The sequence below is a fragment of the Perna viridis genome, chromosome 10 (assembly GCF_037379345.1).
Source record: "Perna viridis isolate PV_CMFRI_1.1 ecotype Kerala chromosome 10, ASM3737934v1, whole genome shotgun sequence".
NCBI lineage: Eukaryota > Metazoa > Mollusca > Bivalvia > Mytilida > Mytilidae > Perna > Perna viridis.
In genome coordinates this window covers 3,415,071-3,441,156 of record NC_142454.1, presented here as the reverse complement: position 1 = coordinate 3,441,156, position 26,086 = coordinate 3,415,071, and the positions used below count along the sequence as shown (strand labels likewise).

General features: G+C 32.6%; 2 protein-coding genes across 5 annotated transcripts in view; one reads left to right on the top strand and one right to left on the bottom strand.

Moving 5' to 3' along the window:
• Positions 1-26,086, top strand: part of LOC148604172 (cytoplasmic FMR1-interacting protein 2-like) — a 41,719-nt gene that overhangs the window by 11,304 nt on the left and 4,329 nt on the right. For 2 of the 4 annotated variants that reach the window (XM_088551089.1, XM_088551088.1), the window contains exons 8-27: positions 365-568; positions 847-870; positions 1,733-1,849; positions 2,483-2,560; positions 3,082-3,296; positions 4,275-4,419; positions 4,983-5,136; positions 5,435-5,517; positions 6,272-6,345; positions 6,904-7,000; positions 8,054-8,130; positions 8,633-8,741; positions 9,301-9,420; positions 9,835-10,034; positions 10,404-10,491; positions 12,265-12,408; positions 15,892-15,982; positions 16,343-16,473; positions 24,751-24,829; positions 25,829-25,944. In XM_088551089.1, the coding sequence (XP_088407215.1) occupies positions 365-568; positions 847-870; positions 1,733-1,849; positions 2,483-2,560; positions 3,082-3,296; positions 4,275-4,419; positions 4,983-5,136; positions 5,435-5,517; positions 6,272-6,345; positions 6,904-7,000; positions 8,054-8,130; positions 8,633-8,741; positions 9,301-9,420; positions 9,835-10,034; positions 10,404-10,491; positions 12,265-12,408; positions 15,892-15,982; positions 16,343-16,473; positions 24,751-24,829; positions 25,829-25,944 (2,346 nt within the window). The remainder of the gene's footprint in view (positions 1-364; positions 569-846; positions 871-1,732; positions 1,850-2,482; positions 2,561-3,081; positions 3,297-4,274; positions 4,420-4,982; positions 5,137-5,434; positions 5,518-6,271; positions 6,346-6,903; positions 7,001-8,053; positions 8,131-8,632; positions 8,742-9,300; positions 9,421-9,834; positions 10,035-10,403; positions 10,492-12,264; positions 12,409-15,891; positions 15,983-16,342; positions 16,474-24,750; positions 24,830-25,828; positions 25,945-26,086) is intronic. The other 2 variants (XM_088551091.1, XM_088551090.1) reach the window with 1 other exon arrangement.
• Positions 17,882-21,969, bottom strand: LOC148604173 (lysophosphatidic acid receptor 3-like). The gene is made up of 2 exons (XM_088551092.1): positions 21,830-21,969; positions 17,882-19,419 (listed from the first exon to the last, which is right to left on the bottom strand). The coding sequence occupies exon 2, from the start codon at positions 19,417-19,419 to the stop codon at positions 17,986-17,988; it is 1,434 nt and encodes a 477-aa protein (XP_088407218.1). The 5' UTR covers positions 21,830-21,969; the 3' UTR covers positions 17,882-17,985.

The following is a 26,086-nucleotide window of genomic DNA, read 5'->3' as shown; positions in this document are numbered from 1 at the left end:
AGAATATCTGTTGCTGATAAACTTCCTGTCAATTTGAATGTACAAAACCTAGGTGCCAAGAAAGTCGCCAACAGGTTATTTTTGTCGCCAGATAAAATAAAAAATCGCAAATTGCGACATTGGCGAAGCCCAGCACGACCCCTGTTATTAAGTATAAAAGAGACTAAAATAGCTCGATAGAGGTTATTGTGGTGTGCAGTTTTGTTAATTAAAATTTTTGATAAACACTTTAAACAGAAGTGTAATCTATACTGAAGGCATAAACAAGGGGAAATCCTGGGACAAGACAGAAGTTTACACTATGTTAATCAAAAACATTTCAAGTATCAAAATATAACTAATGAAACCTTGGTATTTTTTACAGCAATTAGAAGTCGTCCCTCTGTACGGTGATATGCAGATCAATCCATACCACTACATTAAATTCAGTATGAACTTTGACCCAGGAAAATGGCCAGCATGTGAATCTGCAACACCAAGTGCTCAGTCCAAGTTACTGGGAAATTTAGAGGCAATACGAGAGGACCATATGTCATACATTAGTCAGTTAGCAAGACACAGTAATGAGGTAGGGATACATATCTTGTTAGATTTATGAGTTACTACAGTTATTAGAATCCCATCTTAAATTTTCTTGATTAAAGAAAAAGAGGTAATCGAAAATTTTGACCTGATTTAGCTTTTACTGCAGAGTGTTGTTAGCTTTTAACTTGCAGTATGCTGATTTGTTTACAAGCCTTTAACAAGCCACAAAAAGACATTATAAAGAACAAACACAATACATGATCTAAAGTCTGAATACATGTACATGAGGGATGCAAATTGACTACATGTAATGATTTTTAGATAAAATTAAGAATGAAGAATGAGGTACAGTATCATGCAGAAAATGTAGATAATAACCACTAAACAGTATGATATCTGTCATTACAGCATGCTTTTCAGGGTTGTTGAGTAAGATTAAAGAACACTTTGACTTTAACTCATACAAAGAAACCAAAAGTGTTGAAGCTTTAAAGTAATGAATGATCTACATATCTTGATGGACTATCTACCAACAAGTTTGTGCTGTAGCCACTGGCTATTCTTCACTTTGTTCTGTTTCTGTAATTTTATCTTAGCTTGATAACTTTTGTATAGGACTTTTAGTTTCATATTTTTTTCTGGAATTTCTGATGTAGAGCATATTGAAATCCAGAGACTGATTTGCATTTTGCTGTTTACTTCTTAGATTTGGAAATGCTGCTTTACAATGCAAAATCTTCTATTTATAAATTCTGTGCATTTGAATGGTAGAAAGGGACCCATTCTCATGAAACCATGGAGTCACGTGATAAGACTTACATACCCTATAACTAGAAAACCATATCTCTTGTCAGTAAAAACCTCCAATATCATCTGCAGATTTCATTACTCTTTTGCTTTATGGCTTTGTGCTTTGAAGGTTGACAGTTAATGCATGCTAACCTATATAATTATTGTGCAGCATCATTTTTATTTATTGAAAAGTTTGTTTTTTTCTTTCAGCAGGTCATATATAACTTTCAGTTGGCTATTTTCATAGCCTTCATTTGTTTTTTATAACAACAGGATATATCCGTTATTTTTTTTATCTACCAAAATTACTGTCAATTTAAAGATACTGCTTTCATCTGTTACCATGATGTCATAGGTCATTGTTAGAGTATTTATAGTAACATGTATGTGACATTACTTTTGTTTTATTTTATAGGCCATCACTACAACAAGGGAGGCCCCTCGTACTGATGAAGAGAACAGAGAATTGACAGACTTGGCCCTCAGAGGCCTACAACTTATGTCTGCATGGACTCAGCAAGTCATGGAATTAGTAAGTCTGACTGTGTTAGGGTTAAAAGCAGGGAGTTTTTTATACCCTACAAACATTGAATCATCCTTTATGTTAGTATGTCTGTCCATTTGTTTTTTCTGTCTACATATCTTGTGAGTCCACATCTTAAACTGCTCAATGGATTTTGATTAGAATGTATAGGAAGTTAGGCATCTTAATTCTGTAGATGAGCAAGAAAGAGGAAAGAGGTCTGATGCCTTCATAGAAAGTCAACACCTCTTAGAACCAGCTAATTCTGTAGGGATTTTGATTCAGTATCAACTCTGCAATTTATGCTGTCCTTTAAATGAAGGATAATATAACTGTCAATCAATTGTAAAATGTAAATGCCGAAAAACTATGTATTATCAACAACTTTTTTATATTTTTACTTTCGGATCATTTCTATTCTAACTACTGCCTGCAGTAAAAAATGGATATCAGGTTGTTGTCAAACTGATGATACTTTCAATATTAAATTTTTTGTATTTAAATGGTATACTAATCATGTAGATTCTCAATTATATGACTATTAATAGTCAAACTACATACAGTATATGTGAAGAAATTATATTATCTCATGGACAAATTCTAAAAAAAATAGTTGTCAATACCATTGTTTTTATGTTTCAGTATTCTTGGAAGTTATTACATCCTACAGACCAACATCAGAACAAAGACTGTCCTGCAGATGCTGAAGAGTATGAAAGGGTAAGGAGACAAGCTTGGATAGATCTGTACTTTACATGATTTGTTTTGTATTGTTTTACTTTACTTCCATGTACCATCACCTTTGCACCCAGCTTTATACTTAATTAGGAATACACTCTTTATTCAGAATCTAATTTAATTTTTTATCAACAAACTTACCAACAATAATTATTACTTACCCTGTATAGATAAAACAGTACTGTGAGTAATAGTTCTTCTACAATGTTGTTAAATTTGATAGTTTCCTCCTATGGGCAGTTATAATTAAGTCAAAGAACTATTTTTGTGGGGTTCCAGTTTTTGCTTTTGCATTTTGGAATTCGAACTTACAATGAAAGGTAACATTTCAATTTATTAACAGCTGACATGAACTCACAAAAACCACAAATTCATAAACATACTAAGTCTCTGATTTTAAAAGCCATGAAAATTGTTACCCACAGATATAAGAAGCTTCACAGTAGTTCAAAGAGCATATACAATTAATAGTATCTTTAATTATCTGTGTTCATTCATTTCAGTCAACTAGATACAACTATTCTAGTGATGAAAAGTTCGCCATTATAGAAGTTATTGCTATGATCAAAGGTCTACAGTTATTGATGGCCAGAATGGAATCAGTGTTCCTTGATGCCATTCGACGTCACATCTATGCTGACATACAGAGCTTTGTACAGATAACTGTAAGAGAACCACTGAGGAAATCTGTCAGGAAGAAAAATGATGTCATTAAAGTGTAAGATCGAATACAGTGTAGCATCGGATGTACATAAGTGAAATACTGTAAATTAAGAAAAAATAGTGTACATTTAGGTTGGCAATATTTTTGATTAACCCCCTTCAAATAGGGGGGATAGCTAGTTGTCCTATATCCAGCTTACCGATTTTTGTCCTGTTAACAATTATTTTCGGTTTACTAACTTTGTTTATTTTTAAACATATTTGATCAAATGTAAAAAATTTTGTACCACACTTACAGATCACGACCCTGTTGGATAACTACTTCCTGTGTACCGACTTTGGGGAAATACATTTTTTTTTTGGGAGGAGCAGGGTATACTCAGTGAGTAGTAGCTCACAGGTCGCTTGTTTTTACCTCAATCATTTTTGTTTTGTTGCTTTGTTATTATTTTGTTTTATACCTGGTATTTGAAAAAAATGAGAAATTGAACTTTAGTATAAAGAAATGTTTTCTATTTCAAGTGTTTATCATGCCAATAGCAACTCAGTCATATTTTTGAAATGATATAAAGTTTTAAAAAAATGCATTATAGTACTTTCTGACATAGCAATATTGTACTATTGATTCACCACATATAAAATTGTTACACAAAAATGAAAATAAATAACATATAAAGATCTGATATAGAAATTAGTAGTGTCAAAGACAGTAAAGTATCATGTCAAAGTGAAATAAATTAGATATCGAGAACTTATGAGTAATATTTTGGGTTGATCTGTACTTTTGAGTTTAGTATTGATTTTTTAAGTGATTGGAGGTAAAACATAAATTTATGATAAACATTAAATTATCGTCATATTACTTTGATGTCATTGTGAAAATTTGTCACCATATTAAAATTAAACTTACAAAAAATATTCAGCCTTTTTGATATGTAACAAACAGACAAATTATTTGTAATTTAAATTATTGTTGGTTTAGGCTAATTTATTTTTTTATTAGGATTGTGTTCTTTACTATATTTTATTTTAGAATTATTATGGCTGTGAGAGACACCTGTGCTGATTGGCTGAGAGGAGTTGAACCCCAGGATGACCCTGCCATGAGAGGAAAGAAAGAAGACGAGGGTTTTAATATTAAAGTCCCAAGGAGGAATGTTGGTCCTTCTACCACACAGGTATGGTCTATATATATGATTATATACAGCTTCACTTCCAATAAACAGAATTTATACAAGTTATTGTGCAATACCTTCTGTACTGAGGCCATTCAAAGTCATCTCTATGGTTCTCAAGCCATGAAAACCATTTAGATAATACACAGGCAAATGTGCCACACATGAGAATCATATGATTATCATATGAATCAAGCACCAGATGATAATCATATGTTTCATATAACATATGGTAATCACATGGTTATCATATGATAATCACATGTTTTTCACAAACATAGGATTATAATATGTTTTCAAGCCCATATTATCATATGAAAATCATATGATAATCATATGACTACCGCATGATAAATATCATATGATTGTCATATGAATCGAGCACCATATGATTATCATATGTGGCACATTTGGCTGTGTAAAGTTGAGTATAAGTGTCCGACAACTATATTTTTTTGTGACAGCTGCATCATACTTAGAGTGTTTTTTGGAAGGATTTTAGTGACAAAAAAAAGAACTATCATTGTTGTTGATTTTCACTTTTGTAATAACATTCTGTGTTGCAGCTTTACATGGTGAGAACTATGTTAGAATCTTTAATCGCTGACAAGAGTGGTGGGAAGAAGACGTTACGAAAAGAAATTGACATTAATCATCTTCAGATTATTGATAATTTCCACAAGACATCGTTTTTCTGGCATTACCTTCTCAACTTTAATGGTATGAAGTTCTATTAAATTTCTCAAGAATTAGGAATTTTCATTGAGCATTGAACAACAAAATCATGGCCAAATGATGAAAGTTTAAACTTAGGGTGGGGGGGTGGAAGAACAGTAAGGGGATAATTTTTCATTTTCGTTAATGGCTATTATGTAAAGAGTTATAACTTAATGTAACGGTAATGATCATTACTGAATGAACAATGGATTTTATATACAAATACATATATTTACTAAGACTGGTATAACATTATATGGAAATATTCATTTCTGCCACTTTTTACATCATTTGATTTCAGAATCTCTACACAAATGTTGTGACCTGTCACAGTTATGGTACAGAGAATTTTTCCTTGAAATGACCATGGGCAGAAGAATACAGGTAAATTTGCTAATAGCCTGTATTTTCTTTTTAAACAAAGACCAGTCCTTTTCTATTCACTGTGTGTAGTTATACAACAGTTATTCAACATAACAGATGTTTGATTTTGCCTGATTTGTCAGCCTGTATTGAATTTGTACATCTATTTTGTTTACGGCTTGAAACCACTACTGTCATTCTCTATAGGCTTCACTGGAAATTTCTCAATGTTAAATGTTCAATCAAGTTTCTACAATGTACCTACAGTTTAATCTGAAGATGACCCATACTTTACCAAAATTTGTCATATTCACACATAAAGATCAGAAAATAATGCATGAGGTTTGCTGCCTTGTTGTGTGACACTTGCTCCCAAATGTAGGTGAGCTAAGAATTACAAAGAATTGCCCCTGCCTTGTTAAAAAAAAGTAACTTTAAATAAGAGAAAAACAAGAGAGTATAGTTAAAAATAGGTTAATATATTTTTGTAGTGATACTTTTTCCACAGTATATTTTATTTCATGTGTGCTAAAATTTGTGTGTGGTCAATTTCCATGTACATGTATTTTTTAATTGTTTGGTGATTGAATAAGAGGTGTGTTGTGTAACCTAACAAATTCACATGTTTCAAGTCTGACAAGTTATTCTTCAGAAATAGAGGATAAATTTGAGTTTGGTCATTATCAGCTTTTTATGATCCTTGATCATACTGTTGCATATAAGAAAAAAAATGTGAAATTTTTACAATGCCAGGGGTTTTATTTTCTATTTTAAGTTTCCAATCGAGATGTCAATGCCTTGGATACTGACAGACCACATCCTGGAAACCAAAGATCCTGCAATGATGGAGTAAGTTAGATCTGAATTATCTCCCTTTACATTACAAAGATCTTTCACGAGTAGTGGTAATCTAACATTTACAATCATTACTCTGAAAACATAAGAATAGGGATAAAATCAACTTACATTCTTTTCATAAGCAAGAAAGTCCTTTGTAAAGATGTGTGATGGTTCATCTATTAAAACTGTTAAAACCTCATTGATTTCAAAACTCTTAAATACAATTGAACATTGAAACTTCATGATTTTGACACTGTAGAAACACATTGTCTGTTTTCACATATGTAGAATGTTCTCTATGATACTGCATTACACAGAAAAAAATATTTAAGACGTGTATTACCTGCTGAGGGTCTGTTTGATGTATTGAGTTTTAATAGAAACCTGCTGAGGGTCTGTTTGATGTATTGAGTTTAAATAGAACCTGGGATGCAGGATTCAGCGAAAATTAATGATGGCATTAGCTAATATAAGGATCTGCGTCATTTAGGATTAGGCTTAGATACTTTTACATTTAAATCAGTACTTTATTATGGTAGATTTATGCTTTATTTAATTATTTTTCAGGTACATCCTCTACCCATTAGATCTTTACAATGACAGTGCTAACTATGCCTTAACCATGTTTAGACAACAGTTTCTGTATGATGAAGTAGAAGCTGAGGTAATATTTTATGGTAAACCATGGTGAGATAGGTACAGGATTAAGTCTATACCATTGTATGGTAAACCATGATGAGATAGGTACAGGATTAAGTCTATACCATTGTATGGTAAACCATGATGAGATAGGTACAGGATTAAGTCTATACCATTGTATGGTACACCATGATGAGATAGGTACAGGATTAAGTCTATACCATTGTATGGTAAACCATGGTGAGATAGGTACAGGATTAAGTCTATACCATTGTATGGTAAACCATGGTGAGATAGGTACAGGATTAAGTCTATACCATTGTACGTACCATCCAACCTTCCAATGGTTATTTCTGATATCTTTATATTTGTAAAAGACTAATAATCTAGCAAAGCTGACAAATATAATAGAGAATGTAGAAATAAAATGTCAGGAATTTCTTGTTGGTCACATGATCAAAACAGAACAACTCAGCACTTTTCAAATTCAATACAACAACACCGACTTAATGAAGAATGAAAAGTTTTTTGCTGATTATTCAAATGTAGAAGTAGTTTAAGAAGAATGAAAGGTTCTTACATGAGGAGATTAAAGATTGGGTTATCATTCTGGAGTTTGAGAAATCCAACTGGACTGGAGCATGAAATCGAGTGTAAAGACAAAGAATTTCTCAAGTGAATTATAACCAAATCTTTGATCTGCAATGAATATAAGTACCCATGAAAATATTCGATGTGTTTATTTTGTCTAGTTCTCTTAAAGTATGCTGTCATTTCAGGAAACAAAGTATATAGTGACATCAAATTTTCTTTTGCCTTTGTTTTGAATATGTCTTTGACCCTGCCACTTTTAAGTTGTTTCATTGGTTAAGAGAACGAGTCAAGACGAGCGTGCTTGATCTTGTCTCGCATGGGTCCCCTTAACTTGCTAAGAGCAATTTCCTGAAGAATTAAGGTGTAGCATTTGCATGTTAACATTATTTACCTGTTTTAAAGAACAGTATTATCTAAGTTTTACAAAGTTTATGTAGGATTAGTATATTATGATACATGTACATGTATTTATTCTGTATTCCAGGTTAATCTTTGTTTTGATCAGTTTGTGTACAAGCTTAGTGACCAGATATTTGCTTACTACAAACATCTTGCTGGAAGGTATGTGTACTTATAGGAAAGAATTAAATTGGGCAAATTTTGTAACCAGAGGAACTCTCACTAGGTTTTATTTAATTTTTATTTAACTTACGTCTTTCACAAATTTTGTCTCAGTGTTACCATGAGGTATTTGGCAAAGTTGTTCTGTTATCCTGTTTTTTTCCAAACTAAGGTATGACATTTTGAAAAAAAAATATTGGTTTATACATGTATAAACTGTGGTTAATGCAGGTACACTGAGGTCACTGTACATGTTTATTGTACCGGAAAACTGTTAAAAGTTCTGATACACTGCTGGTATATTGTGAAAACCTGTCTGAAGTGATCTTCCACGGAAAAGCCAAACTATGGCCACATAAAACAGGTAGTCTTTAAATCCAGGTTAATATTATACCACATAGGGATATGTTTAAGACAGGTTATTTGCTGAATTTAGGTGGTCACTAAAACAGGTTGAATAAAATTGAATGAAAAAGACTGAAATGATCATATTTATCTCCAGTATTATGTTGGACAAAAGATTCCGAGCAGAATGTGTAAGCCAGAATGTTAGAATTAATTATCCAGTTGCCAACAGATATGATACTTTACTCAAACAGAGACATGTACAGGTAATTAAAATACCAAGATAGTCAAGTTTCAATCATGACATCCATATCACTTTTAGGGGTATTCATATGTAAAAATACATTCTTCCATCCCTAATTGTTTGTTTGGTTTTTTTTTTGTTTTTTTGGGGGTTTTTTTGTGGAAAGTGGCCTGAAAACCAAGGAATCAATTTTAAATGGCCTTGGCTTGTTAATATTATAAGAATGATTAAGTAATTTATATCACTGCCACTTGGTCATTTAAAAAATTCCCATGAAAGAAACAAAAATGCTTTGTCCCCATAGAGAAGTTTGAGGTAGCTCTGATCTGACAATGATGGTACTGTTAAGTGAATTTAATGTATTTCTTAAATAGAAGCTTGGACTATTTACATTTAAAATTAACAGTAGTGATGGACTTTGAATCTTAGGGGCTTTGAGATTGTGTGGATTACTACTTATAACATAATGAAATACTGAGAGGGACTATAAAGAGAATTTATTGATATATTGGAGTCCAGGCTATTTGAATGTGGGGTGTGGAGAAGCATGGTCACTCAGATATCATTATGTTCTTTTGCAGATATTAGGTAGATCTATAGACCTGAACAAACTTATTGGACAAAGAGTGAATGCTTCCCTACAGAAAGCCTTAGATGTTGCTATTTCTCGGTTTGAAGCTGGGGACATTACTGGTATAGTTGTAAGTATATTGTATAAGTTGAGGAGGGGTAGGTTTTTGGCTTTTATTTCAAGTTCAAGTGCAAAATTTAGACATGTTATTTTATGTCCTTATATTAAAGTGAACTCTGATCAATTGAAAATTGATATTAGGCTATATAAATTTGAGTTGGAATGAAATAACCAGATTCAAAATAGAAAAGAAGTTACCGGTAAAAGCAAATTTTTAAAACATACCTAACATGTATTTTTAATCTACATATTATTTGCTACATTTTATCTCCAATGCATATTCCAATGAGCATATGTTTAAATTTTGTCTTAAAAAAAGAAGGAACTTTAGTCTAAAGTGCATGCGGTTTACAAATGGTTCTCTTGATTTTCAATTCATCATTTTACATTATGTTTCTGCATGTATTTTTTTTTTTTTTTCCAGGAATTGGAAGGACTTGTTGAGTGCAATAGGCTTACCCATAAACTTATGGGGAAACATTTGACGTTAAATGACTTTGATGCCATGTTACGTGAGGCCAACCACAATGTATCAGCCCCATATGGAAGGATTACATTACATGTATTCTGGGAGGTCAACTACGACTTCTTGCCAAACTATTGCTTCAATGCTGCTACTTCCAGGTAAGCACTAGTATGGCTGGATATGACCCATTATAGAAGAACAATAAATATTTTTAAAAAATCTGGTAAACCTGTATTTTTACACAATATTCCTGAAAAACAAATATGTTTCAAAGTTTAACTTAATCTAATAGACACACATAGAATTTTCATGTTTTTTTTATTATTAAATATATAGATTTTACTTACATTTAGACAGATGCATGTCTGTTCGACATTGTAAACAGGAGACTCTTGAAGTCTTCTGAAAACCTTAAGTTAAATTGGTTCAACATCAACATTAAGGTAATTGATTGAAAAGACATTGTTGTATACATAATGGTTGTACACAAGACCAAAGGAATTTTTTAAAATAAATTTGTGTTATAGATTTGTAAAGACCAAGCTGCCATTTGCTCCTGCCAGTCAGAGGGACAAACCACCCAATCCATCACCTTACTATATCTGGGGAACAAAGGTAAGGTTATTTAAATGTTCTGTGATGGCACATTTATTCAGATCAATTTTTGGGATTAATAAGAATTTGGTTATTTTGTTAATTTTTTTATTTATTAATTTTTTAGACTTTTCATTGAAACTTAACATTTCAGTAGTAATTTAAATTTGCGGAATGACCATTGTAGTATTCCTTGGTAAATTTTTTGTCCCTCACCGCTATGCAATGCTAGGAGTAAAGTCACCATGTGTAGTTGACCATATTGCACAGCATTTATATTCAACACAGGAGTTATAGAACCTTTGCACTTCAACTTTTTTGCAGCAATGGGGGACATATGACTGCAAGTTGCTTGCTCATATGGTTAAATAACTATACTCGGCGTCACATAAATACGATACTGTTAAAATTTGAATAAAAATATTTTCCACGACTTTATTGACACCTACCGTTGTTTAAATTGGCTTAAATGACTTGCTCATTCGTTTAGCCAAACGGCTTTTCCGTAAACATTGAATCGTTAAATTCCAGTGAGATTTTAATTCTCGGTCCCAATATTTACATTGTCAAAAGTCAGCCATGTTTACAGTGATTGGGTTGCTAGGAGATGTTGTTAACGTTTAATTGGTTTGTCCAAAAAATGAAGAACCCAGAATGCATTTCGTCGTAAGTTCGGATATCTCAGATCCATTTTACGCGAACAACGTACAATACTGAGAAGTTGATCAAGCAGATGATTGTCACCGGAGTTCAACGGGAACTTACAAACTTCGTTTGTAAACAAATCGTCCCATAGAAACCAACATGGTGGATATTAGTGTGGGATTTTCCCGTAAGGATTTGTTCTGCACGATTTAAGCCAATAAGCGACTCATTGGTACTTACATGTCATGCATATATGCGAACTATCTTCAGATTAAATAAAAGAGAGACAACTCTAGCGGTAAGTCCCGATGGTTTAAAAAGTAGAGCTTTAATTTTAAAATGTGCTGTATGTGACGTCGATTATAGTAGATCAGCTTGATAAGTTAATTGAATATCACCTATAATGCTATTTTATTGCCATACATATACATGTTGTTTGTGTTATAGGAAAAAAATATGAATAGTGGGCATGATAGGTACAGGTCATTAAAAATTGTAAGATTAGGTACATTTGTTACTCAAATTTTTTTAAAAAAGCAACAAGTAGTACTGCTAACTTTTATTGATCTCATCTAGATTGTTCATATTAACATGTTCTAAATGATCAGTGTACATTTCTAAATATGCAATTACACATGTCTAAATGATCAGTGTGCATTTCTAAATATGCAATTACACATGTCTACATGATCAGTGCATTTCTAAATATGCAATTACACATGTCTAAATGATCAGTGTGCATTTCTAAATATGTAATTACACATGTCTAAATGATCAGTGTGCATTTCTAAATATGCAATTACACATGTCTACATGATCAGTGTGCATTTCTAAATATGCAATTACATTACACATGTCTAAATGATCAGTGTGCATTTCTAAATATGCAATTACACATGTCTGAATGATCAGTGTGCATTTCTAAATATGCAATTACACATGTCTACATGATCAGTGTGCATTTCTAAATATGCAATTACACATGTCTGAATGATCAGTGCATTTCTAAATATACAATTACACATGTCTACATGATCAGTGTGCATTTCTAAATATGAAATTACACATGTCTAAATGATCAAATAAAATTATTTTAAGGGAGATTATTGTTGTTTTATCTTTTTATTTTCTTTCAAAAATTTCTTCCAGGCCTTAACAAGTTCCTACAGTGCAATATACAGTCTGTACAGTGGTTTTGTTGGTCCACAACATTTCAGAGCCATGACTAAGTTACTTGGTTACCAGGGGATAGCAGTAGTCATTGAGGAACTTCTTAAAATTGTCAAAGCTTTGGTAAGTGTAATTAAGTTCTTGTTGTATGTTTTGATATTCATCATTTTGTCATTTTTATGGTGTAATCATCTGCACTATGAAAACCAATCTGTCATAGTTTTTCCTTCCTCTTTCATCCACCATGTACAGGACATTTTATGAGCAACTCAGCGGGTGTTTTAAGAAAAGTAGAAGCTTACCCTACCAGCGCACTTGGTGCATGCTCCTGTTTTTAGTGGAGTCTGGATTGCTTATTTACTTAAGTTTATAAGTGCACTGTATTTTAGTTATTTTCATGTTCTTTGTTGTGTGTGTCTGTTTTCTTTGACTGGTTGTCGTCTCTGGATTGTGTTCTGATTTATTAATGTTCTGATATTATATCTTTTGATTTCCCTATCACCTTGACCTGTTGTGTTATCTTTTCTAAATAAAAATATTGAGTAAGGCCAATTAGAAATTCTAATTCTTGTTTCTCAGTCTCTGATCTCTCAATAATCAGTAGTAGTAATAATATCTGAAGTTTTACTGAACTAATTTTGTTCGATAGTCATATTAGATGTTAAGGGATTGAATTTGTCAGTAAGAATCAAGAAACTTCTATCAGGAGATGAGATTACATACTTTTTTATTTTTTGTGGTTGTAAATTTTTCTTATAGTGAACTTATACTGATATTAATTTTTTTTAGTTTTGTAAAATAATTTGTATTTCATAAAGTTACAAACAAATGTTTTACACTCATTTGAACGGGATCAGGACAAAAGAGAAATTATTTTATCAATTATGAATAATATTTCTATTAATTCTGAATGTGAACATTTTGAAATTTAATTTCTTAATGAAATGATAAAATGATAACAGTTGTCAAATATACACTCTTTAATAAGGAAATATATCTAAAAACAGTCACTTTGTTTTCTTTTTGAAAAATTGTATTACTGGCAGCTTTTCTTATTTCATTGATGAAATTTCGAATGATTCTGGTAAATAAGAAATACAATTTCATATATAAAAGAAATGTACCCTTGAAAAAATATTACACAGAAATTGAACCATTTTATTACATGACAGAAACTTCCTAAATACACTAAACAGAATTAAAAAAAATATACACATAAATGACAAACCAACAAAAATGGAGACAAAAAAAACAAATTGAACCATTATAATACAAAGAAAAAACTTCCTATATACACTAAATAGAATTAAAAAAGACAAAGAAAAATGCAAGACCAATATAAAAGGAACTCACAACATAAGAAAAAATAAAAAAAATACACACAAAAAACCAACCAAACAAAAATAAACAATAAATTTATATTTTTTACATTAAGCTTATTATAAGATGGTGGCTTTTATCCAAGGGGCTTTTGTCCAGGGGGCTTATGTCCTAGACGCCATTTGAACACCTTAAAATTCAGGAAAGTTGGTACAATGTGCAGTGCAAAAAAAGGGGGATGTTAACAGTATCCTATATTTTTATTTTGCCCACATTGTGTAAGTGTAATGCATGAGACATGATATATTTTATGATATTGATTGTCTATCCTTTAGTCATTATGTCTGCCAAAATTTTGTCCCAATAATCTCAGCTCCTAATGGATAGACAGATTTCTAATTTAGTGTGTGCCATTAAATACTGGTAGGTGGGGCATATGGTGTTAGCAATTTTGGGACTGTCCAATTTAACTTCCTAAGTGGGGGTATACTTAGCATAACAACATGTGCAACTATATTTGTAATTATTATACCATTTTGCAATCCCCTTGTCTGTCCATCAGTCCATTCATCTGTTACACCTTTTTGTAACACATTTCTCACCTTCTGCTGGAGGGAATGCTTAGATATTTGGTATATTGCTTTCTCATGATGACTTGTACCGTGTCTCCCCATTTCATGTTTGTTGATCATCTACTTCATATTTACTGATCAACTAAGTAATTATTTATGTGCTGCATAATGAAAATTTTCATAACAGATTCCTCAGCTTCTATTACAGGGAATGCTAAGATATTTGGTATATTGCTTTTTCGTGACAATATGTATCGTGTCTTCCCTTTATAGCTCACCTGGCCAAAAGCTATTGCCATCACTTGGCGTCCTTCGTCGTTTTTCAAAACTCTTCTCCTCTGAAACTATTTGACCAATTGGAACCAAACTTGGTATGAATGTTCCTTCGGGTGTCCTGCATAGAACTGGTGAGGGGAATTTTGATCCATCGAAAAACATGGCCGCCATTACTAAAAATAAAACAGAGGGGTCAGACAGTTTTTCACATATATCTCCAAAACAGTTAGGTTTAGCCAAATTCTGACATGGGGAGTAAAAGTGTTCAGGATGATAAGATCTATCTGCGGTCAAATTTTCATTTTAATCTATTTAGCCATGTTGGAGTAATTGCCCTTTTTCAATGTTTTTTGCTATTTTTAATGTTATTTCTTTCAAAAATCTTCTCCTCTGACACTACTTGAACAATTGGAACTATACCTGATATGAATGTTCCTTGGGGTATCTTGCATAGAACTGATTTGGGGATTTTTGATCGGTCGAAAAGCATGACTGCCGTTACTAAAAATAGAACATAGGGGTCAGACAGTAGTTTTTTGCATATATCTCCAAAACGGTTAGGTTTAGCCCATTTTGAAAGAGGTAAAAGTGTTCAGCATGATGAGATCTATCTGTTGTCAAATTTTCATTTTAATCTATTATGCCATGTTGGAGTTATTGCCCTTTTTCAAAGTTTTTTGCTATTTTTAATGTTATTTCTTTCAAAAATCTTCCTCTGACACTATTTTACCAATTAAAACAAAACTAGGTGTAAGTGTTCCTTGGGGTATCCTGCGTAGAATTGTAGTGGGGTTTTTTGATCCGTCGAAAAACATAGCCACTTTTGCTAAAAATAGAACATAGGGGTCAGACAGTAGTTTTTCGCATATATTTCCAAAACCGTTAGGTTTAGCCAAATTCTTTCAATAACTGAAATGATCCTTATTTTTAGGACTACAAAAGTCTTCAGGCAGAAAATTTGTCAGATGCCTTCTTATAAGAGTTATTGCCCTTGACAGGGGAAAATGACAGGTTTTTTGTTTTTTTGTTTTTTTTTTTTTTACAGTTTTCAGCCAATGTCTTGAAAACTATAATAAATTTAAACTTTCATTCACTGAAATGATCTTGAGTCAAAATTGTTGGACAACTGCTTGTTTAATTTATTGCCCTTGAAAGGCAAAATTCAACCAGGTGAGTGATTCAGGCTCCTGGAAGCCTCTTGTTAGGTTCTTCGATCCTGTACTACCAAGAAACTTAGTAATTTTTAGGTTGTGCATAGTAGAAATTGATGTAACAGATTTCTCAGCTTCTGCTGGAAGGAATGCTTAGATATTTGGTATAATGCTCTCCCATGATAACTTGTACTCTGTATATCTTTCCCAACTTAAACTGAAGTGGTTGAGTAGGGGTATTCTTAGCACAACATATTATGCAACATCTTTTTGTTTTTGCCTTACAGCTGAAGGGGACCTTAAGAGAGTATATAGAGACACTTTTCAGGGCCATGCCACAAGTCTGTCGACTTCTCAGATATGATTATGGTTCTCCAGGTAGGTTTTACTAGTACTGAGATTTTGATATGTAGAAATTCCTTTTTAATGTGTTTAAAAATTTTCAGTTATTAATGAATTTATTTAGATGGGGAAAAATACATTGTTAGTCATAAATGGACAGTTATTTCTGATCTTTTTATAGCTTTAGAGCAGTTCAGTTTTTAAGCTATCATTCAATGTCAGAAATATTTGTTATAACAGATTTTGGATACATTTGCCAAATTGGTTACATTTGAATGAAATTTCATTCTACCTTCAAATAGATTTTTTGCTATATTGCTTTATTCTAAAACTGGAAAATAGACCAAAAAAGTTTACTATTGATTGTAGCCATGAATTTGTTTGATTTTATTGTAGGTGTAATGGGATATTACCAAGCCCAACTAAATGATATGATACAGTATCCTGACCTGAGGACAGAAGTGTTCCAGAGTCTCAGGGAAATAGGCAATTCTGTTTTGTTCTTCATGCTGATTGAACAAGCCTTGGTGAGTATGTTGTTCCTTCAATATTTTACATGATTGTACTAAGCATTTGAATTGGAACCAGTTTTGACAGTCTATTAAAGTGAAATCTTTTTCAGGGTTAAGTATTGTAATAATATGTCCATAGTGCAAGAAAGCTATGTTAGATACTACACAGGGGAAATAAATCTACTTATGGACCTTTTTTGCCATAACTTGGCATCTCTCGTCGTCCATCGTCGTTGTTAACAATTTTTCAAAACTTTTCTCCTCTGAAACTACTTGACCAATTGGAACCAAACTTAGTATGAATATTCCCTTGGGGTATCCTGCATAGAACTGATGTGGGGAATTTTGATCTGTTGAAAAACATGGCTGCTGTTACTAAAAGTAGAACATAGGGGTTGGACAATAGTTTTTCGCATATATCTCCTAAACCATTAGGTTTAGCCAATTCTGACATTGGTAAAAGTGTTCAGCATGATGAGATCTATCTGTGGTCAAAATTTTGTGAAAATCTTTTGACCCATGTTGGAGTTATTGCCCTTTTTGGACGTTTTTTGCTGTTCTTAATGTTATTATTTTAAAAAATCTTCTCCTCAGAAACTACTTTACAGAATTTAATGAAAGTTTGTATTATTGTTTTAAAGGGTATCCTTAACAAAATGACCAATTTTTGATCGCTGAAAAAACATGGCTGCTGTTTCTAAAAATAGAACAATGGGGTCAGACAGCAGATTTTTGCATGAATCTCCAAATCTGTTAGGTTTAGCCAATAGCTTTCAATTGCTGAAATGATCCTTATTATAAGGCTTACAGATGTGTCCATTGAATCAAATGGAGTCAAAATTGTCTTACAACTCCTTGTTAGAGTTATTGCCCTTACCAGGCAAAAATTTAAGCAGGTGAGCAATTTGGGCTCCTGGGAGCCTCTTGTTTTTGGTCCAGAGCTCTTAAGCACAGGTATTTTTACTCAGTTCAGTGTTAAAGTTGGAATGTGTATATAGATTGTTCAACATAAATTTGTAAAAATAGGTAACTCAACTTCAATGGTTAACAAGTGGGACTCAGATTTCCTTATTGCAAATTTTTTAGTGTTCGAAACTAGATTTATTTCATCATAGACCTACAGCAAATTTTCATGAATTTTCCAAGTTACTGGAATTCAGTGTAGACTAAGGGTAAAAAATGCTAGTCATTGACCAACAAATTTTGCAAATGACCGACAACCATTTTCCAATATCAGACATAAAAAATTGTCAACCCATATTAATTACAGTCTGCTGGGTTTTATTAGTGTATAAACATCCTGTCTACTTGTCTCCTAATTGTTTATTGGAAATTAATTGACAGTCTTGTCTCAATTTTAGCCGAGCTTTATTTCCTTAATAGTACAACTAAAACTTTTTTTTTTGCAAACAATTTGTATTTTCTATATACTACTTTGGCAACACCATTCTACAAATAATTTGTTTATTTACTAGAGATAGTGATACTATCAATTTCTAAAAAAACAAATATCTTGAAGATAAACTTCTAGAAGTCATCCTTTTTACAGCTGAGTTTGCATTTAAACATTTTTCGAATGGCTTGTTTAATTTCCATGTGTCGAAATCCATAAAGAATCGGGTTGAACAAAGAATTAAGCTGTGTGACAATGGCTAAGTAGTAGGCTGTTATGTTATAACTTGTGTCACTGTTTTCATGGTAAACTAACATGTAGATCAGAAATGGAGTCCAACAGATGTAAAAAGCTCCAAGAATCATTGTTGTTGTTCTAATGGCTTTCATGTTTATATTATTAAACAAACTCTTACTGCGAGTTTTCTTCAGGCTGCGGGATTGGCTTCTATTCATAGTACAATGGTAAGCATTTTCCTCATTCAAGGTAGATGTTTTTTCAGTTCTGTCTTCATCAGTTTTTGTAGAATCAGGTTTAAATTCTACAACGTTAACTTTTTCTGGACCCTCCATCTCATTGACGACAAGATCAGATGGATTGGCACTTTGTTGTCTGTTAATCTGTTTACTTGTGACCTCTTCATGAGCAATGGACTTCTTTGATTTACGTCTTTCATTTGAAGAAGTTGTCGACATGTGGAGACTGCTCATGCTTGTATTTGTTACTTGTGTAGCTTCAATTTTACGGTTGTGTTTCTTTGCAAGGCAGAAGATTCGTATGTACACAAAAAGAACTATTATCCCACAAAGGAAACAAATAACAGTCCAGAATATAAGATACCCAGAATCCATCATGTTCAGAAGTTGGCAATTCCCTTGCCAATTGTTCCAACCACTGAGTGGCAATATTGCCACAATAATAGATATAATCCACAGTATAATGATTGCCAGAACCGTTCTTTTTGTTGTTATCCAGAATGGGTAGCGAAAGGAGTGGAACACAGCAATATATCTCTCCCCAGCAATGATACCCAAGCTTAAAACTGAAGACATCATACATGCAAACAGTAACCCAGGTCCATCTAGCAAAAGACATGTGTAATAATTCTCTCGCTGGGTCACATACTTCATAACTTTGTAAATGTCAAAGTCATAACCAGCCACTAATATTGTGAATCCCCATGATGTTGGATACACAAATGCTATTCCTGTCAAGAGATCAGAGAATGCTAAGCTTAGAATTGGTAAATTTGAACTGTTAAGAAGCTTTCCCCTGCTTGTAACAAAAGCTGCAATGATGATAGAATTAGCCATTATTATGGCTGCACTTAGTATTATAGATATACAATAGGAGGCTAGTTGTTTTGTGTTGAAACAGTCTTCATGTGTTGCCTCAGACAATAGTCCTTGAATGTTTTCTAATGTTGGAACCATTGAGTCCAGGTCACAGTGATGTTTGTGAACTGTTTGACAGAACTTCATCCATCGTGTGACAGTATCAAGACTGGATATATTTGGTTGAAGGAAGTTTATCTCTGTAGAGTCTAAGTTACATGTCGCCATGATCATCTACAACAAGAATAATGATGTGTATTTTCAAGCTTTTATTTTATCCTTTCCTTTGAGTTACAAGGTCAATTATTTGTTTTTAAGTAACTGGTACATGGAAGGAAATGATTGTGAGAGTGAATATAAAGTCCATTATCAATAGAAAAATTTTTAAAAAAAAATGCATCATCCAACCTAAGAATTTTGTTTTTCTAGTAGTAGGCCCAACACTTCTAAATGAGCAGCTGATTTTGAGGAAACTTTTTAGAAAGGTCAGGCAATATTTGAATATATGTTTAAAGAGATGATTATAGACAGATACCTGCCAACCAGGATAATCCAGTATGAGTATTTCACTTGTTTAATATCTAAATGATGTGTAAGGTATCTTTTGTGATGCTTCTCAGTTGTATTTCTGGTGTGGTTAAATACATTATTGAGTTGTTCCTCCATGAGTAATGCATTTGATCAAATGCATTATCATTGATAGGATTTGAATTAAAGACTTTTTTAATGGCAGTGTCAACATTGTTATCTTGTCTTCTTCTGTAGACACTTAGTTTTCATGCTGTAATATGGATCTTGATAAAATTTGACAGCAAGATTCCAAGGAAAGGAATGTTTGTATTATTTTTCAGGTTATTTCCGAACTTTTTAGGAATTAAAGGACCAATAACAAGCGTTATATAGTATTTAATGTGCAATGGAATCCCTATGAAATTTTACCATAAAACTTCCATTCCACATAAGGAAGGCTTTGATTGATTTTATGGGTACCATTATGATCATAGCTGTTTAGAAGTCTGGAGCAAAAACCAGAATTTTTCAAACTTAACTATATAACTAAAGTATGGAGTAATCAATGGAACCATGGTAAGGATCTGTGATATTGTACCCAAGAAAGGTCAGACTTTAAATGTGGAGTAATTAGGCAGCATTTTCCTGGTTTCTGGGCAATAACTGGAGCTGTGCTGCAATTTAAGGTTCCAAATTACTGTTCGTCCAAAATTGATTTCCAAAGCACAACGTTTGAACACCTTCATAGAATTTCATTAATCTTGGGTAGTTCAAGGCAAATAAGGTAAAGAAGACACCTTGTGATTTTGAGGTCAGTAGGTTGAAGTTCTAGGTTACACGGATTAACAAAATATAATTTTGGGGGCAAAAATTGGTTTCAGGAGTATAACTTTTGAACATCTTCATAGGATTTCACCAAACTTGGATAGTTGAAGGCTTATGGGGTTTAGAAGACACCTATTGAAATTGAGATCAGTAGATAAAAGGTCAAGGTTACATGGACTTTACAAAATATAATTTTGGGGATGATAATTGGTTTTTGAAGGGTAACTTTTGAATGCTTTCATCGAATTTCACCAAACTTGGATAGTTGAAGGCTTAAGGAAGACACCTATTGAAATTGAGGTCAGTAGGTTAAAGGTCAAGGTCACATTGGTCATAATAAGAGAGAAAGCTGTCATTAATGTTCAAGGTCATAGGCTAACATTATCTTTATCTACTGCAATTACTCTTTCCACAATAATATTCCATGAAATTTTACTTTATGTTGCAAGGCAGGGGACCAGGAGCATTGCTCTTGTTATACATTGTATTTAAATGCAAGTTATAAAGTTCTTAATCACTTCAATACTTGTCTATATCTGAGAAACTTATACATTGAAATGTTAAATATCAATTCAAATTCAGATTGTAGCTAGTTTGATTGCCATACTTACCCAGTCTGTTAAGGATTTAACCTCAGAGGTCTTGTCAAGCTGCACCCTTGGAAGCTTTAATTTATTTTTTATAAACAAGTGGGCATCTGTTAGCCACAGTTTTGGTTTCAAGATGTTTTTTTGAAGAACTGCTGTACAGAAACTTGAACACAATGTTTCGTGCACCTGGTCCATGCTCCCAGTTTTTAGTGGAGTCCGAGTTGCTCATTTGCTTTTGTTACTTTGTTTGTATGATTTTAGTTACTTAATGTTCTTTGTTGTGTATATGTGGTTTCCATGTCTGGTCTTTGTCCCTGGATTACATTCTTTTGATTACCAGTATAACCTTGGATCCCTTGACTACTTCGATTCAGTTTTGATGTATATTGCATCAACTGTTCAGGAAATGTAGGGGATTTTTGAATAAATGAGTATCTATTATCACCAATTAGTTGGATAATACATGAGCATTATTTTGCAAATATCTTAAAAGCTTACAAATGTAATGATTAACCTTTACAGTACATTGTGTGAAATATTCAATAAGAATTGCAAATGCACAAAATGCAGAATTAATAGTAAAAACAAAAACAAAACAAAAAACAGGCATATTTTGAACAAAAAGTTCATATTTATAAAAAAAAACAATAATAAAATTGACAAATAATAATTGTGAATATTGAAATAGGTAGTATTTTTTTAGTTAAGTATGAACTTACCCTCTTTACATGTCTGGTTGTGGATGATGATATCTCCCAGTGGAATCCTGGTTTACCCAGCACAGATTCCCTATTATCGTATCAAAGCTTGAATCAATTATGATATTTTTTCTGCTTTTAACTGATGAATTCAGCTGTCGAACTGATTACTGTTTGATGAAACAGGGAACCAGATTGCAGTTTCATACTAGTAAAGGTTTTTGAACAGCTTTGTTCTGTCACACAGTACTATATTTTTCATTGTAAATTCAATTTGGAATTTGTTTAATCTCTGATTGTTTGTTTATGCTAGTCATAAATATTGGGGATGAGTCAGGTGAGAGATCAGGTTGTCCAGGTGTGTTATGACAGGTAACATGGAACATCTGACTTCAGGTGTAACTGATGATGCTGCAATCTTTGGTGCTTGTCTTCAACTTATTTTTGCAATGGTAGTATTCAAATCTTGTTTATATCTAACTGAAAACACTGAAATGTTGGATATGTAGTTACTCTTTTGGAACTGAGCATTTTTGTGTTGTTGTTATTTTATTTTATTTTATTTTATTTTATTTTTTTTTTTGGGGGGGGTGGTGTGGAGGCGGGTCAGAGTCTGTCTGATGTTATTGCCCTTGTTAAATTTTTCTTTACTAATAAACTATTTTTTTCTGTTATAGCTATTTCATCAAAGCACAAACACCTTGACATTATGTATCCCAAACCACCTCTGTATGGGCTTTAAGAGTGATCAGGACTGTCCAAGTTCACTGGTCCTAGATAATTCAGTAAATCTTCTGCCAGTCCTGACCCCTGGTGGTATTACATGTTTATCCAAAGAATTAACTATCCATTACAATACAATAGCATATTTGTTTTGTTCTAAATAGAAGTACATGAACTAATTAAGGTAATTATGGGCTTTTAGCAGGTCACGTAGTTTTATCTGATTACAAGGGTTAAAAATGTCACTTAAAAGAGAAACCTACATGAAAACTGGGTCATTACTGCATGATGATAAGGAATAGTTTTACAAATTGGTGTTGTTTTGTTGTCAAGCATAATATTTTAAGTACATTGATGTGCTAATATTATTTGACTGTATGGGTTCAAAAAGAGGGGGGTATTTGTATTTATGTGTTGTACATATTCTTTGTTTTGTCTCCTGCTGTGACAAAACTGAGCTAGCCTTGAATCTCATGAAGTATATTAAACAAATAAAAAATCGGTCAGCAAGAAAAAAAGAACATTAACAAACATTTGATATACTTAGTAAGAACACTTAGTAACTCCTCTGAGACCAGTGATTCAGTATTGCTGAAATTTTGTGGCATGGTTAGACACAATATGTTATTGATCATATAGGTACAATTTTGATTCAACAAATTTTACAGGACTTATGTAACATCACCAGTGCATTTTTTGTTTCCTATTTGCCTCAGCAAACACTTGACTTGTACAGGGGAACAATACATTGAATATAGAATTACAATATTCCAACTTTAACATTCATTAAGATTTGTTTTCTATCATCCTAGCCCTAATTCTATATAGGGGATTATTATCATCAGAATGTTTATTATATTGGTATGAATGGCAGATGAATATAACTCAGTTCTTTCCAATAAATAATTCATCTTCAGTCTGATGATGATCAAATTTGGTTGATTGGTCAGTCTATAATGTATTCATTTTAACCCTGACATGACCTTTAATTAGGTGCTGTTAGATCTTATTTAAGTAGGTAATTTAAGAAGGATGACAGATATAATTTCAGTAAAATTAGCTCATTTAAAGTTTGTACTGTATCACTGACTTAGTATTGTTATGCAACTTTTTAGCTCACCTGGCCATTGGCCATGTAGGCTATTGCCATTATTTGGCATCTGTCGTCTTTCGCCGTGAACAATTTTTCAAAACTCTTCTATTATGAAACTACTTGACCAACTTGTACCAATCTTGGTATAAATAATCCTTAGGGTATTCTGCATAAAACTAATGTGGAGATTTTTATCTGTCCAAAATCATGGCCCCCATTACAAAAATAGAACATATCTCCAAAACTGTTAGGAGTAGTCAAATTCTTACATGGGGTAAAAGTGTTCAGCATGATGAGATCTATTGCTGGTCTTATTAAATGTAAATTTGTTAAGCCATGTTGGAGTTATTCCCCTTTCTCTTTGTGTTTTGGCTATTTTTAACATTATTACTTTCAACAATCTTCTCCTCTAAAACTACTGGACCATTTGTATCAAACTTGGTATGACTGTTCTTTAGCATAAAACTGTAGTTAGGATTTTTGATCTGTTGAAAAACATGGGATTTGTTACTATATATAGAACATAAGGGGTGAGACTTTTATTTTCTCATAAATCTTAAACACCATTTGGTTTTGCCAAATTCTTTCAGTTGCCAAAATGATCCTTATTATAAGGCTTGCAAAAGTCTGCTTGGATCAAAGTTGTTGGACAACTCCTTATTAGAGTTATTGCCCTTGAAAGGTGAAAAATTATGTTAGTTTGTGTTGCCCTTGAAAGGTGAAAAATTATGTTTGTTTGTTTTTTTTATGTTTTTTTTTCAAAATTGTGATACATGTAGATAGAAAAAAACTTTCAATTGTGAAATGATTCTTATGTGAAGGCCTACCAAATTCTACTTTGAGATAAAATTGTCAGACAACTCCTTGTTAGAGTAATAGGCCTTGAAAGGCAAAAAATAATATATTTCAGCCAATATCTTGAAAACTATACAAGATAGATAGAAACTTTTAATTGATGAAATGATCCCTATGATAAGTCTTCTTTGAGTCAAAAGTTTTTGACAACTAGTTGTTAGAGTTATTGCCCTTGAAAGGCAAAAATTTAACCAAGTGAGAGATTCAGGCTCCTGGGAGCCTCTTGTATAATTTTATGATGTAAATCAACTGGTTTTTTTTTCATTTGTAGACTCAAGAAGAAGTAAATGATTTGAAACATGCTGCTCCTTTCCAGAACATTATCCCTAAGCCATTTATTCCAATCAAAGGTAATTTTTCTGTATATGTTGAAGGGTCTATAGATCTGTCTATTTGTCAATTTTGCTGATGCTATGAGTTTATAATGCAAAACATGGATTTGATCTTTGGTAAAAACTATCTTATAATCCTTAAAACTGCTGAATGGAATTTGACAAAACTTTCACAAATGCTTGATGCCATTGGGCACCTATTTTGTTTTTTGTGGTTTCCTGTATTGGTTTTTTTTTTTTTTTGGGGGGGGGGGAGTGGTGTATTGCCCAGCTTTCATAGTTTCCTACAGTATTAGGCCATGTAAACTTAAATGATAGGTTTTTTTATCCAGCCTTCACAAGAAATATGGGCCAGGTGAGAGGATTTTATTTTTTTTATTTATAAACAGATGTTTGCTAGCCTAATTTTAGCTATTTGAAGTATAGATATGTTCTTAATCCAGGAAACATCATTTAAGTGACCAAGAAATGAAGATATACGTTACAGTACCTGAATACTAGAAATTAATGTTAAATTTTTTTTTTTAGTTTTTGTCAATTTTTTTGGTGCAAGATGGGATGAAAATCTAATAATCAGTTTTATTTGACCTTATTCTTAAGTTTATCAGAAAATGTTTTTCTTATTATGACAAGATATTGATAGTTATGAACAGTAATAATGATAAGCAAAAGGGGTGGTATAAGGTAAATGAAATTTCTGAGAATCTATTATGGCCATATCCTGTACCCTTTCATCACCTGGGTGGCCTAATGGGTCATATCCTTATCTCCAATGCTGAAGGAATGTGGTTAGATCTCCAATACTTGGTAATGCTGAATTTAGAATTAGTAGTCACTGCTCTTTGATTATAGTTGTGGATGGTTTCCTTGGTGTATAAAATAAAAAGGATGGAGTGTCTTTAATTTGACTCGTAATTAAAATATTACCTGTATAGAACCACTGGGTATTCTATATTGATAGATTCTTCTGTCATTGGATATTAACTACCACAACCAAAAAATGATCATATTTTTCAGAGGGTGATAGTCGAAAAGAAAAGGAACAAGAGCTTAAAATGGTAATGAGAAAACTTGAACAAAAATATGCTCCTCTACAGGTTGTCCCAGTTATTGAGAAGATAGGTACAGAACAGGTTAGTTTGTCCATTATAGTACACGATCATGTTCAGGAAAATATAGTTTATTGTTTATATTTTGGAGGCATAGAGGCTCAATATAAAGGCATTATGGTTGTATAGACTCTAAACATAAGCAGGTATTGATGCTAAGGAGGAA

Excerpts from the sequence above, each read along its gene's own strand:
- LOC148604173 (XM_088551092.1), bottom strand. The coding sequence starts at position 19,419 with ATGATCATGGCGACATGTAACTTAGACTCTACAGAGATAAACTTCCTT.